Source organism: Toxoplasma gondii, chromosome IV (assembly GCF_000006565.2).
Source record: "Toxoplasma gondii ME49 chromosome IV, whole genome shotgun sequence".
Classification (NCBI taxonomy): Eukaryota; Apicomplexa; class Conoidasida; order Eucoccidiorida; family Sarcocystidae; genus Toxoplasma; species Toxoplasma gondii.
In genome coordinates this window covers 1,502,796-1,517,715 of record NC_031471.1, presented here as the reverse complement: position 1 = coordinate 1,517,715, position 14,920 = coordinate 1,502,796, and the positions used below count along the sequence as shown (strand labels likewise).

At 49.9% G+C, this 14,920-nt stretch overlaps 2 protein-coding genes across 2 annotated transcripts; both read left to right on the top strand.

The window, feature by feature from the left end:
• Window positions 1–267: 267 nt before the first annotated feature.
• TGME49_318170 (hypothetical protein) lies at window positions 268–4,345 on the top strand. The gene is made up of 2 exons (XM_002369715.2): window positions 268–2,902; window positions 3,387–4,345. Exons 1-2 carry the CDS (start codon window positions 1,935–1,937, stop codon window positions 3,652–3,654), a joined length of 1,236 nt encoding a protein of 411 aa, XP_002369756.2. The 5' UTR covers window positions 268–1,934; the 3' UTR covers window positions 3,655–4,345.
• A 4,560-nt stretch (window positions 4,346–8,905) lies between these two features.
• On the top strand, window positions 8,906–12,637 carry TGME49_318180 (hypothetical protein). The gene is made up of 3 exons (XM_002369716.2): window positions 8,906–10,011; window positions 10,542–10,704; window positions 11,955–12,637. Exons 1-3 carry the CDS (start codon window positions 9,843–9,845, stop codon window positions 12,010–12,012), a joined length of 390 nt encoding a protein of 129 aa, XP_002369757.1. The 5' UTR covers window positions 8,906–9,842; the 3' UTR covers window positions 12,013–12,637.
• The last annotated feature ends 2,283 nt before the right edge of the window (window positions 12,638–14,920 follow it).

Sequence of the window (14,920 nt, the reverse complement as noted above, 5' to 3'; positions counted from 1 at the left end):
AGAATTTTGATATCTGTTCAGAAATAGATCCTTGAGATTAGCTCTTTGTCGAGTCTGCGCAGGAGGACCACTGGTGGTACTCAGGTGTTTAGGTGAAACACCCCCCATGAGGTTACCGGGGGGTCGGTTTCCATTTGATCGAGGTGCGTTTAGCCACAAAACTTCATTAAAAACTGCTGATATTTCTAGTGGTTTCAGTCTTTTTTTTCTACGGAATAATTACCACTATCGTGTAAAATGTAATAATCACGTGCATGTGTCTTCGCGCAGAAGCCACCCCAAACGCACTTAGAATATGCGACGTGAATATCGAGGCAAGCAGACACGAGGTCGTCCATACTTGAACGGGATCATCCTCTTAGATACAATTCCGTACTTCGAGGTAGATGTAGAATCCTGCTTTCTTTTATTCGCCGGCATATCGTCTCAATCTGTTCCCAGTGTTTTTTCAGATGTATATCGACACCGCATTTCGTGTGCGTTTCACCGATCTAGGTGTCGTGTCCGATATCTTCCTCTGCAAGATAAAGGTCAAAGGGACCTCACTTTTCAGAAAGATTCGGCTCAGATCGAGTGTAGCTTGGCTTTGCACGAGGTAAATAGGTAGAAAAAAGTGCGTCCGCAAATATCAGAGCGTCACCAGCCAAGGGTACCGCTGCGGCGCCGTTGGTCACCTGGAAACTTGTACGGCGGGACACACAAGCCGAGTGCAAGGCGGGATTATACGATGGAAGAAATGTTGAAGAAGTTACAGAACAAGTACAATGTTTCACAGGATTCTCAGTTTCTGAATCAACGCTTGCCTTTTTAGCTCTCGCTCTTGTATAGAAGACTGCTTCTGCGTTTCGAAGGAGCGACATCCGTCCTTGGAATACCGCAAAGATGGCCACCGTACGCTGACCACGCCCATCGTTGCGACAACTTCGGCGTTGCTGTCCATCACGTGGACTTCGGGCTACTTTGTAGTTAATCTTGTTTGACAGTTACCCATCTGCTGCCTACGGTTTCGAGCGAAACCAGTATTGCGCCAGGGGAACGAATGTGGGTCCTATGGGGCTGAGGGCGCCCAGAAGCAGGTCGCTTGATGTAGCTGGGATGGAACAGAGCAGCGCCACACTTATGTGTTCTCTGTGGAAGAAGAAGCTTTTGAGTCTCTTGTTTTGCCAGCGTTTATAATCCTTTTCTTTCCGGTTTACTATGTGGCTCAGCTCTGGCGCGACATCAATGCTCGCAAATATGCGCCGGTCTACAACATGTACATCCGTCGCTGAGAACATGAAATGTTACTTTTTGTCCGCGATCCGCGGTCGATAAATGTAGTTCGTTTTCCAGAGGACGCTCCCCTTTGGCGTGCGTTTCTTTCACCCAGCCTTATCGGGTTTCCTCGATGCATTTTTCGAATGTGACTCTGTTCGGGAGAAGCGAGCGCGCGTTCCCCTCCGTCGGTTTTTCCAGTTCTTTGAGGGGGAAGGCTCCTCACAGGAAATAGTTGTTCCCTGTCGTTCTACGACGCAGTTGCATTTGCTGTCAGTATGCCGCTAAATACGGACGATGGGAGTTTTGAGGCGGTGATTCGGTGTTCATTTATCTAGATATACCAAGGTACGCATCCCCCTCTACTGGTGCCGCGGCCGGTTTACTTTAGCAAAGCCTTGTTTCACAGTGGGTATCATGTCCGTTTCTCGATGATTTTTCTGGTTTCTTTCGTATTCTTTCGCACGATACCATCGCATCGGGTCCGTGAATCGCAGGAGAAAGGCGCATTTTTCTCCTTTCCAGCTGTAGCCTCGTTGGACTGGTGCCTCCGGTGCAGCGCGTCGGCGTTTTCTGACAAATGGCTTAACCGCAATGATGCAGTCTAGTTTTCCTGTGTTGTAGCGGCATGTGTTCGTATCTCCACGCGCTACCCTGTACCTTGCCACGCTAGTTCCATCATGGCCGCCCATGTTATTTTAAGGCGGAGAGGACACCCTCACGGCTGGTTTTTTTTCTTACCAAAAACTAAGTCGGTTTCCCTTTCATCTCCTTCCACATCCCCCCTTATCTGCTACGGTGAACCGTGTTCCTTTCCTCGTTTTCCTTGCTCCCTTTTCTCTACTCGTTCGTCTTCGGCGTTTGCCGCTTCCGCAGTGGTGCATTCTCAGGGTAGGCAGCAGTCGGGTTTCACCGGTGTTCTTCCTCAAAGAAAACTACCGAGAGCAGTGTTGACGGACAAGTGCGATGATGTCTCCGCGAGAACCTCATCTTGTCGGTTTTTCGCGCATGACGCAGGATCGCTTTTCTCTTTCAGGTCACCTAGGGAGGAGGCTTTCAAGGCTTCGGGGGGCGGACAGACAGGCCGCCTGATGCTGAAAGGAGATGGCGATGCCGTTATCCACATGTCTCCAGCGGCGGTCAAGCGACTTACCGAGATTTGGGCTAAACGAAGAGAAACGGAAGCGCTGGCAGACGCCGCTGCCTCTCAAACCGGCAGTGCGGCAGGTAGAATGGGTGCTATAGAGTGTGACTCTCCAGTTTCACATGGTGTATATTCAGGTGCTAATCGGGCGGCGAGTGTGGTGGGGGTTCCAGGGCAGCAAGATGGAGGATCCACCCCTCAGCATGCGAAGGCGAAAAACGCCATTTTTGACGCACATGTGTCTCCTACACGGCAATGTCAGCAACGAGCAGACAGAGGGGGACGAGGCAGCGGAGACGCCACCATACCTCAGTCGGAGACAGCACAGCAGCAGACTGTGGAGGTTTCAAGCGCAGCCAAAGGTAGCACGCGTAGCAGTGGTGGAGCACCACGGCTGGGGCTTCTGGTTCGCGTCATTAGCGGCGGATGTTCAGGATACCAATACTGTTTCAACTTGGTTGGACGGAAAGAACTGCTCGAATTTCGGCAAGCAGGCACACATCTGTGAGTCTTTTTTTGTCAGGAGTCCACCAGGTCTTCTTCGACTTTTTGTGGCTTTTTTGGCTAGCGGACGGGTTTGCAAAAGTGCTGGCAGTGTCAAGGATATGTACCAACCTAGCGAAACAAGGCCGTAGATGCGAACACGATGTGGTTAAAGGAACCGCAGCTGTCAATGCTAAGAAGTGTCGCCCATTTGCACAGCCAGTGCCCATCCAGATCTTTCGATTCCCAATCTCCACAGTTCGAATGGTGTATGAAGAAAGTTCTCGGATAGGGGCGGAAATTTATGGAGCTGCTGCATCTCTGCCCACGTACGACTCTTGGAGTCATTGATAGCGAACTGCGCAGGAAGAGTACGCGTAGTCTTTCTGCAGTCGAAGATAGCTTGTTTCATGTGCAGCAAACCGGAACTTCTTTGAATGCACTATCGCACTGTATTCACTCGTCTTTAGTCTTCAGTGTTCGTTTTTTCTGCTTTTCTATCCAGGTTCTTCCGGATGGCATCGCCACACGAAAGTCTGGCCATCGATGGAACAGGAGGACTCGAAACTGTTGAAGGCAGGGATTCGTCGAACGAGTTGAGAGAGAATGGTTGGTGCGTCGTTGTGGACAAGTGCAGTGTTCCTTTACTGGAAAATTCTGTGGTAGATTATTCCGACACACTTGCTGCGTCTGAGTTTCGCATCGTTAACAACGAACAAGCAGAGAATGTTTGCAGCTGCGGCCACTCTTTCGCCATAAAAGACGATTTTTAGGAAACAGAATGTCAAACAGGAGTCTCACGTGTGGTCGAGTTTTCTTCTGAACCTGTCCAGATTTTTTCCGTTACCCGTGTCTGGAGTTTTCAAGGTAGCCGCGTGACAGGTGTGGTGACGGTTATATCCTTGTTCAGCTATCGTGTTAGTACGTACTGTTATCCTCAAGTTTATCTCTGGATTTCCTTACCCGTTTTACCCAATACAACTGAAGAGGAACATGTGGCCGATATCACCTCCTGTGCGAGAGGATTGCTATGATACATCCTCAACGCTATTTGTCCACAGGCGTCAAGAGCAGTTCCCATCGATGCTCACCCGTGTGGACTCCAGCGTCGTGGTGCGTCGGCACCTGTGTAGAAAACTGCGTTCTACAGGGTCGAACTTTTGCCAAGCGGCAGCCCATACTGAGTCTCCTGCTCTCTCTGTTTCTTTCGTCTGTGGCGTTGTCATTTGCTGTCTCTGCTGCTGTTTGTCACCTGTAAGCTTGTTGAAGGATGAGTCATTGGGCATTCGGAGAGGCTACATACTTTCAGATCCATTACATGGGATTCTACCATTGAATGAGGTGAATCTGTTAACGGAAACGGTGACTATGGCAGACATAACCTCTTACATCTAAGATTAGGCGAACGCCCACCGGACAAAAGCTTCACCGTTTGTCGGTTGCCACGGACAGCCTCCTGCACTTGAGTGAAGGATCATTCACTGTGGACTAGCTAAGTCTCCTGGTAGAGTGGATGGGTCTAGCTTATTTTCCTCTAGTTCAACAAAAGAAACGCCATATTTGTGTGACGGGTTCCGGGGTTTCCGGAAATATCCTGACACTGACTACCAAACTCCCCGCAAGAACAAATTGTCTCAGCATTGAGCATGTGCGACCGCTGGGATTGACGCATGCAGTTCCGATTGATGGGAGACAAATCGTGATGCCTCTAGTCCGACACATTTACTCTGACACAGCACACTGTCTCCATGGAACAAGAGATTCGGACTTCATTCAGTTTTTTTCTTTCCAGTTAATTGGAAGGACAGGGTGACCCTGGTGGAACAGCCAGGGAGCTGTCCACGATCTGGACTTCCTTGTGAACGTGTTTTACTCAATAAGCGGGAAGATGCGACTATACAACAGAGAGTTCGTTGTGAACTTACGCAAGGTAGATTTGGAACTTTTTACAAGGTCGTACACGTCCCTTAGTTTCTACGGGGGTACTGTTCTCTGCGCACGTATGATCCGCTGTCCTGTGACGGTCAACGTATTCTACGGTGGTACGACAGGACAATGCCTCGGAGGAGCTAGTCTGAGAAGCATCGAACGTCTCAAAACTGACATTTCGTTTTCCTTTGTTCAAGCATGAAAACGGGTTCTTGATAAGCGGAAAAATCACATCGGGAAGGGTAACAATACCTGAGATACGGAGAGCGACCATGACAGAGACAACGTTTAGGATAACTGGGCAGCATACAGATTGCAGCAAGCGAACGAGTATATTTGCCACATTGGGTGCCACTGTAAACAGTTCTATATGGCGGGTGTGCCTTGTCTGGCTAAGACCGCAACAATATCGAGCAGCAGTGCAAGGGCGGGGTAACGCCCTTGCCGCCGGAGACAGCACGTTTGCAGGCTGCGCGGGGAGGTTCCCGCTTCCTTCCTCATATCTAGCGTTGTGCTTTTTGAACACTTTTGTGTCCCGATTTCACGCGTTCGGGCCTACAACCACCGAGAAATATGCATGCGCTGTGCCTGTGTGTTTGTTTCTTCTCTACGTCGTCCGTTCTCATGTTCCCATCCCCAGGCTGTCATGCTTCCTATGAAAACACTACCGCACTTTTGCTTGGGCGCTCGCTGGCACGATCCGCCTTGTGTTCTGAACTTTCACAGTTCTTCCTTTTGGATCCATATGTCGGCGTTCGTTCTACGCAAGGTGTAAAGCCTTTTTGATATCCCCCCTCGTTGGTGGACCCTCGAGCTGACGCCCCTCTTGTGACGATGGAAGATAAACTTCTTCGTGGTCTTTTCGGTATGAAATGTCTGTGATGGCATTCACGTCATCCACTACACAAATCTGGAAAACACACACTGTCGCCGTGTGGCTGATGAAATCCACGCATTAGCCGTGTTCAGAGCGTTTCGCGCTCCAGAACGTCGTTCATGCACGGATGTACGCGACCACTGGTGGTGACCGATTTGTAGGTCGGTTCTTGGTTGTAATAATATTTATGCTTTAAGGGGTTCGGATGAAGTTTGCTGGTAAGGAATAGTGCAACGGTTCGCATTCACATGCCTCAGGGGGTTGGTTTTTCCTTTCCGAGATTTAATGGCGTAGACTGCTCCACGCGAGGGAGATTGCGGATAAAGGAGGCCCGTTGGCTCACGTGACGTTCCTTTGCACGTATGAGAAAGTACATAACCTAGATGTTAATGCAAAAGGTGCGTGATCGTATTAATCTGTGTTGTCTTGGGCTAGTCACAACGCACAGTGCAATTTCTGCGCTTTCTCTCCATTGCATACTTTTATTCAGAGGAGAGAACGTCAGTTCTATGTCTCCCTCATTTGTCGTTTCTCGCCACTCTTCCTCTCCCACTCCTTTGTCTACCTCCGGTTCTCCTCCGCCCTCTTCCGCTTCAGTTGCCTCTCCTCACTCCTTTTACGACCGTACTTACTGTGCGCCCCCTCTGGCGCCTCCTAGAAGTCAGCATCACTACATACTCCAAGCATTCTTGTGGGGGACAGAAAACGAAGAGAACGAAGAAGGTGAACGGGTGGAAAACGGTCGAAAGGAAAAGGAGGACGCGGATACCAATTTGCATGTAGGTGCAGTGACAGCAGAGGTAGAGGAGGGCAACACGCAACAGCCAGACCCGCCAGTACCTTGCGCTGCACATTTGCAAGTTGGTTTTACTAGCTCTGTCAGACAAGAAAGCGAAGGTACTCAACCGCATAACGGCAATGAATGCATGATGCAGGATACTGCAGTTTGTCGGGCAAGGCGAATACGCCTCTTCTGCTCTGAGGCATCACGCCGTCGTGAACCGGCAGCTTCCGGGAGGATCATCCATCGGGATACCTGCCACCGCGAGAGAGAGGCGCGCACTCACAGCATGTACCGAGCGGTAGAAGAGAACCTCGTTCCGCCTGGTTGTTTCGACAGAATCCACAATATACGCGAAACTGTGCACGTCAATCGGGAAAACATTGACAAATGTGAAGAGCACCAAAAGCCGTATGAAAACTCTGAAATCAACTCCCCCGTGTGTCTGAGAGATGCAAGCAGAGTATGCCGAGTTTCCTCACCGCAGTACAGGACAGATGAAGAGGGGAAGGATCTACAACCTAAGAAGCAGCGAGAAGGTACGGAAAGAGAGCAAGCGCCAAGGGTGGAGATGCCTGGTGAAATAAGCCCAAGAGAAGAAGATGACAGTCAGAAAACAACAGATTTCCATCATGGCAAACCACGACACTCGCTTGTTTGTTACGAGGCTGAAGTTAGACAGGAAGAAAACAACAGTTTAAGAGAACTTGGAAAAACCCCTCATACACCTCCAGGCAGCCTCTTCGATTTGGCTACAGGTGCGAGAGGTCTCAAAGGAGCTGCGCCCAGGGTGCAAAAGAAAGGGTTAGTAAGAGATAAATCAGAGCTTACCTGGAGAAAGCGGTGCAGCGAAATGATAGATTTTTGCGAGAGAAACTTGGAAACTGCCAAGGAGGCGGCTTGGCGCGTAGGAGCGTCTCTCCAACTGACGAGGTTGTTCCGCAACAAACCAACTATAGAGTGGCTCCGACGTTTGGGCAATGAATCGCTGGAAATACAGCGAGAGTTGATGCTGCGGTATGGCAACCTTGTCGAGGATATGCTCCAAGTAATTGCCTATACGGTGCCTGTTGAAGAGCAAGGTAAGTCCAAGGCTTCATGAGTACAAAGAAGCACCTATTCCCATTGAAAAGGAGGGTAACGCCAAGGCTTCATGAGTAAAGGGAAGCGACTATGCCGCCGAGATACCAACACAAAGTGAGATGCCCTTCCGTTGTACAAGGTATCTTCACTGATATTTTGCCGACCGGGTGCCCGTCTTGACTGTGCAACAACTGTGCCTCTGCTTATTCGGCACTCACGGAGGCGCATCATAACTTGCTCCAGAGTTTACACTTGCTGCAGTAACTACTTGGATGTGAGTAAGCTTCTGGGTACATGTTCAGAGCTACCGACGCTGCTGAGATATTCTTTACGTTATCGTAGCCGAAATCAGAGCGTTGCGAGGTGTTACATGAGAGTTGCCTGGTGAAGCTTTGCGCTTAGTGTATTCAAGTGCTACCGTCTGTCTCTACTTTGACAGGAGATTTGGAGCGAGATGGATTCCAGGCAACAGGAGACACGAAAAGAACTCGCCACGTGCTCCTGCTTCTCCAGGCCACCTTGCAGCTCTTCACTTTATACCGGTACTACGTTCTTCATCCCGGAGCCCGAGCCCCTCATAACATTGTCTGTGATATTCTCTTTTCGCAACTCACCTGTGATGACAGTCGCTCCTCGGGGAGCATCGAAGACAAGGAATGTTCGGTCTCACAAAAGACATTACGTGCTACTTTCTCACCTCTCTACCCTACTTGCGCCTCCTCCCAGTCCTTTCCCTGTTGTCCTTCCTCATCGGGGGCTCTTGAGCAATATCTTCCGTCATCACCTCTCACTCAAACAAGCACAGTCGTTCAGCAACGTATCCAGCGCCTAGTCGTGGAGGGCTGCACCTTTGGTTTAAGGGGACTTCGGGCGCTCCAGAGCCTCTTGGAGATTCACTTTTTCCAAGTACAAGGACGCGATGAACTCTATGTCACAAAGCGTTTCTCTGTTTGTTTGTGGATTGAGGTCATCAAAGCCGTGCTCAAGGTGTATCTGCACTCCGCCAGTCGGCTCCAAGTGTACGTTGACGATGAGACGATATGCCAGGTTTTTGAAACAAAAGCCTTTCAACCAGAGGAGCGGGTCTCTGGTCTTCCTTCAATCCATGATAGATGGCGGGGGCCCCCAACACCAAATATGCGAGACCCTTCCTCTCGTTACCCGGCTGCGTCCACGGCTAGACGTACGAGGAGGCATGTCCCTAGATTGCGTTCATCAAGATCAGTAGAAGCGGCAAAACTCCAGAGAACGGATTGCCACCCTCACTCAGCAGAACATGAGGTTTCCTTGAGATCATGTTCCTCGACGAAGATGCCTGGGGAAATGAAAATGCTTGAAGAAAGTTTTGGACGCTTTCCAATTCAAGATCGCGATTGTTTAGGGACGGGAGGTCACCAGGATTTCTTGTTGCGGACGGAGCTGGGGAGATGGCCCCGTATTAAGCTCTCTGGTTGGACCTCGGATAGAAGCACGCTAAAACGCAGAATCATTCAAACGCCTTTTTTCCCACTCTTCTTGGTTACGGTATTACGAGTTGCTTCTACTGCTGCACGCCTCGGAGCACGAGAGGTAGTTGACGAATGGAGGAAACGAGAAGCTGCACGTGTGCAAGAAGGTGAAGATGAGAAGAGAGGAGAGAGACACGTATACACCAAACCGAATGGTGGTCAGAAGCGAAGTATCGTGACTTCTGGAAGAAATTCTAAGGAAGAAGGCAGGACAGCCGAAAGGGAAGAGGAGAGAAAACGCACAACAGACAGCCTTATGCTGCAGTTTACCTTTCTGCGACTCCTCGCCAGACAGAAGAAACAGTGAGTTTTGGACGACAAACCCTCTGTATGGGTTAAGAGATGGCCTGAGCATATTGCATCCAGTGGAGCAACTGTTCGCACACATACAGTGTCACTGTCCTTTGCGAAGCTCTGCTCCGTTGTAGCTTGTACCGGATGAAAGCTGGAATGACTCAACCCACCTTATTTATGTACACCAAGAAACATAGGTGGGACACTAACAGCTCCAATATAATTGGCGTGAATGTCGTTCACGCATGAGATTTGGAAGTGGAGCACGAAATCCCAGGACTGAACCGTACGCGAATCGCTCCATGCTGAAATCAGCTGCTCCTCTCCACGTATTATAGCAAAGCAGCAAGGGCACAGACGGCTGTCCAGTTGGAACGGAATCAAGTCAATTGCTCACAGGACCGTGGAAGCGACTCTGTCATTGACGGATGTGATCATGTTTCGTGTGGGTAAAGTCGTTGAAGATTCGTTGTTTTGGAACTGCTGCACATGTTTTCTCGCTTTAGCCTTCTCATGGGAGAGTTCCTTTACCACTTCCGCCCCATTTTGCATCTGATTCTTCTCCGCCGTGCCTTCCGCCAACCAGAGAGACGATGGAGGGGAATGGCCGGCACTAGTCTGTTCGAGGGATTGTGGCTTCCTTGGGTTGTTGCTCTCGGTACGTCATTGTTGGTTCCTTTCTCCATTCCAAAGTCACACACTGGAGGAGGAAGGGACAGAGGTTGGGAGCAAGCGACCCGTATTGTTTGAGGAAGAGACTCTGATAGAAGACCACCGACACATGCACACTCACAACTTGCACTCGACGCACATCATGCAGCATTTGCAGTCCAGCATCTAAACACTACCGATTTGTTCCTGAATGAAGTGCGAAATGCGTGATACCTCAGGAGAGTTGCAACCGCCCTCAGAGTCTGTTTCTTCATTTCTGGAATGCAGTGTGTCGCCAGGGAATATCTGGGGGCAGGCGAATTTCATATACGGAATCGATATGATTCGACAACACAGGGCCATGCCACAAAGGGTTCGAGTCATGCGAAATATGCATGTCTTTTCTGCCCTGACAAAAGAAACCTCAGTGGGTTTGCCAGACTGAGACGTAATCTACAAGACGCCTCCTCTTTGAAAATACGCGAAATGAATCCCCCCACGTTGAATTGCTCTTGTGTGTAAACTCACTGCCTTCAGTTATGGATATTCTGAGTTACAACCTTGTCCAGAAAGGTCTCGTTCAAGAGTGGGGAGAACCCCAGTGCGAACGGGGAGCAACGGCTTCGAGACACCCTGTTGACGAAAGAGGCTATCCGCTATCGACGGCCGAAAATTTCGAGCAGGCAGAACTCCAGAACCGGTAGGTCTCGCTGTTGTGCCAGGTTCGTTTTACCGGTGTGTGTGTGTGTGTGTGCTTGGAAACGCTTACAAGTTCATGGTGTGTTCACCGCCTAGCAAATGATTTACGCATTTGACTGACTATGCTTAACGTGACTGAGCTAGTATCGACATGATCCCACTGCTGCGAAGACAGTTCAGTGCCGTAGGGTAGGGATCCGACTGCTGGACTCAGTTTGCCGTAGCCCCCTACACGCTCAATGGCTCAAATTCCACTGCAGTATAGCGGACGCACAGAGATGTGTATGATACTATGTAGATATAGGCAAGTCTTTTCACAGGGATTTAGTGGTGTGAGTCTTGGAGCTGCCCCTTCGGACGTGCACCTGCCGCGCATGATTGCGCCGTTACGTGATGCTTGTCTCAGGAGAAAATGCATATACCTAGCAGCTCTACGTAGTCCGTTCTTTGACAAGTTCCTTCTGAGACCTTCTGAGCGTCTTGCAAAACTACTCAAGTCTATTCCATTCGTTCGAAACTTGAAGTAAGTTATCCTTTCGTCTTTTGCATATACCAGGAAAAAGGACAACGGAACTTGGGTTTCCGGTCAGAGATAAACGAACTCATCAGGCGCTGCGATGCCTTAAAAAGAAAAGTTTCCCTTAACTGTATCAACTGAGCAAACAGAGAGACTCGGAGATATCAACACACCATAGATTTCCAGGGAAGTTTCGGCCATCAGCCCGTAACACTGAGAGAACACGCTGGGTTTATTTCGTTGACGAGACGCAACTCGAGGCACTGTAATCAGCACAGCTGGTCATTCTGGACTCTGGTCCCGACTGCGATGCTTGTCGCTGGTTGCTAAGAAAGCTCTGCCTACTCGTATAAGCAATGAGACACACTGCGTATTTTGTGCTTCGTTCGAGCTGTGACTGTGACTCAGCTGCATACGAGACAGCAGCACCGTAGAGAATCCGCCGGGGGTGGTAATCGCCACGTGGGTGCACTATCCCGCAATTGATTTGATGAGTTGCACGACGAGACACCGACAGAGAACCACACTAGGAAGAAACCCAATTTCTGTCATGAGCGTCGTACAGTGACCTTCTGTAGCTCGCGTGTGAAAAGCTCCGCAAAGACAATGTCGCGGATTTCAGTGTCGTTCTAGAACCAGATACTAGCATAAATTACTTCTGAAGGAAAGAAGAATCTGTTCTAAGGTGCAGCATCTAGTTGCTTGCTTTCGTCGGCTGCTGCTTGTGTTTCCAGCACAGTGGAGGCCTTTCTGGTGTACAGGCACCTCTACTTCACCACGTCGGGAACTTGAAGAACATGATCATTACTTATTATGGTGAGCCGAACCACTTAGCGTGGATTCCAGAAGAAGGAATCTTCGAATTATCGAGAAATGGATGGGCCTGAAAAGACCCAGCCATGCTGTATTTGTTGCTGATATAAAGACGATAAAAGTTGGTGACCAGTCATCTTTGTTCCAGACCAACAGGGCATGAAAGGAACAGTGACCGGCAAGCTGAAATAGTAACTGTTTCGGGGAAGCGCCACAAGTGCGAAACCAACGGAGGAGCACACAACGCCCTGTCTGCATCATGTATGATACTAGACAAATTTGGAAACTGCGACAGTCATCTGCAACGACTGATTTCCACAGTGCATCGCGGCGTTCAGGGGCCTGTCGGAAACAAATGAACAACGTAATCTATGCTGCACATCGTTTAAAGGAGGCTCCCGACCACAATGCGTGATTGCAGAGAATGGCAAAAGCGTATATAAACGGCAGCCTATGGATTTTTTAAAACTCTTGCCTTCCCAGAAACGCCGCTGCATGAAAGTTCACTGATGTATGTTAACCTCGATCACATTCGGCGTCTCTGCATCTGAATAACGTGCTTTTGACGGACGACCTGACAATCCTTTCGACATAACACCAACGCTCGTGCACCTAAAAACAATCTAGAGTCCGGCTGTCCGGAAGAAAATGCTGATGAAGTCAGCAGCTGAGTGACGACATTGAATGAATGATAAATCCACCTGAGCGCAGGAACGCCAATATCCTCTGCGGAAGACTGAGGGAGTTCATCGTTCCAGCGCAATTGATCTCCCGCAGCCGGAATTCCGTATAATCCTCGTACAAACTGACTCAGTCGGGCAACTGCCTCACAATAGTGTCCTGCATGCGTTTAGCAGTCATCCGGTGGCACGCGCCCGTATGAGTGCGTCTGGCAAGCCTCTGCCTCTCGCTGGAGTGATTGTTTTATGAAAGCAGCTCGTTAACACTAGTGTAACACATCAGCTTTTGCAACTTAGCCGGCGCTCATCCCAAAGGAACTGCTTGTTACTATAGTTATAGTTACATTGTAGTTATACACACAAAAGATATATTTAGTTGTCCCTGCTGCGTGGAGTGCGCCCCGCCCGTGCCACGAGGGTAGACGGACTTTGAAGTCATCCCAGCTTTCAAAAACTAAAAGGTTGCAAGGTATGCCGGGGATAACAGTTCAGATAACATTTGGAGTTTTAATCCTCGGGTCGTATGAGCACCCCCGTGTCGGCTCATGACTCGCCTGTTACTGAACAAGATTCGATTAAGGACGATAGTTCACCGTCGGATGAATATTGGTAGGATATTGAAATTCGATACACAACATGAATATATGGTAGTACCACCAACGACTACGTTGCCTCTCGTCTCAGCGTTTCTCCCCTTGAGGCGGCGTGTTTTGGTTTCGGCAGCCAGTGGATACGGGCCTCCCCCAATACCAAACGGCGATGCCCCAGAGACGATGCATAGCATGTTCCGGTTTCTTAGGTGCAGCGGCTATGCTGAACTTACACTCCAGTCATTGAGAAGGCCGCACCTTGTGTGAAGCGACGCGTCGTTTGTAGGCGCCCAATGAAATGCGAAGGGAGTGAGCCGTCACTGGATATCTGCCAGCTCTATAGCGGCGAGGGCAGTCGCTTCCGACTACGTCAGGAAGAGCCCGATGCAAAAATTGGTCAATGGCTGCTGCTGTGAGATGCGGCACCTTCCAGTGATGGAACAGCGAATGGTATCCATTGGAATATACGTTATGACTCGCGCAAATGTTCTCAAATGCTTTGATAAAGGAGCAAGGGTTTTCGACTTCGTTGGCATCGAGACAACGGAATGTTTTGGATATACCAGTGTTTCAGGAGAGAGGGGTCGCGTGAATCAAGTCTCCTTTCCCCAACAATGATGCCATCATCCACTGAACCGTTGACACCGTCACCAGTGGGGGTTTCAACCTCTCGATCGTCTCTGGCCGAGGGCCTCCGCCTATAGCAAACACTCAACCTTTCACGTGAACCGCCTGCGTGCACCGTGGACAACAATGCTGCCGCGTGCGACTGCTCGAGCGGTGTTGGCGGTGGCGCGACAGAACTGGTGGCGCAGTTGCCAAAAGCGGTTAACAAAATCTAAATCCCCTGTGCGATGAGTCACGCGTTCTTGCCACGGCCCGTAAATGATAGGGAGTGTCCTATAACACTGTCGCACTGCACACGCGCAAGGAGGGGTTGGCAGCTCTTCCGAGCTTCACGCTCGATTGTGGTTCTGTAGGCGCTGTGCATGCTAGGACCACACGACAAAATACTGTCCGGCAGGGCACATAGCCAAGCAGGAATGAGACCGGCAGTACGCGGCCATCCTCCCGGGTTTCCAGCCCAATTGGCGTGGCAGTGAAGGTACTACAGCTTCCAAAAAAGAATTCACCTTACCGCATGTCAGATTCCCCATCGAACAACTGAGTTCGCCGCCGGCTACAAGCTGGCGGAAATCGGGGACTTAGAAGAAGTGACCAGGGAAGTCGAAGCGGAGCCTGGTAGCCCGTCCATGTATAACGTGGAAATGATTGCGACATCCAGGCAGAATAACTGAGACAAACACACATGTAGTGGGTATTAAGGTTCGGGTCAGCGAGGTAGTAGCATGCTTCGCTGTAGATTCATCCAAAGTGGTGTCACTTGAAAATTATCGTTTTGTTACGAGAACAAGTACAGTAGGAATTAGCGTAGTACGGACAGTGGCACATACCCATGGCCGTCTTCGCTCGTAATACGATTTTGGGGCAGCTGTTTACGTACTTCAGCTCTCTGTGTTACTGTGGAAAGAGGCAGCAGTTCCGTGCTGCAGATTGATAAGAATGATGAGTTACACACTCCGCGCGATCGTTGCTGACGCGGCGATTGTATGCGAG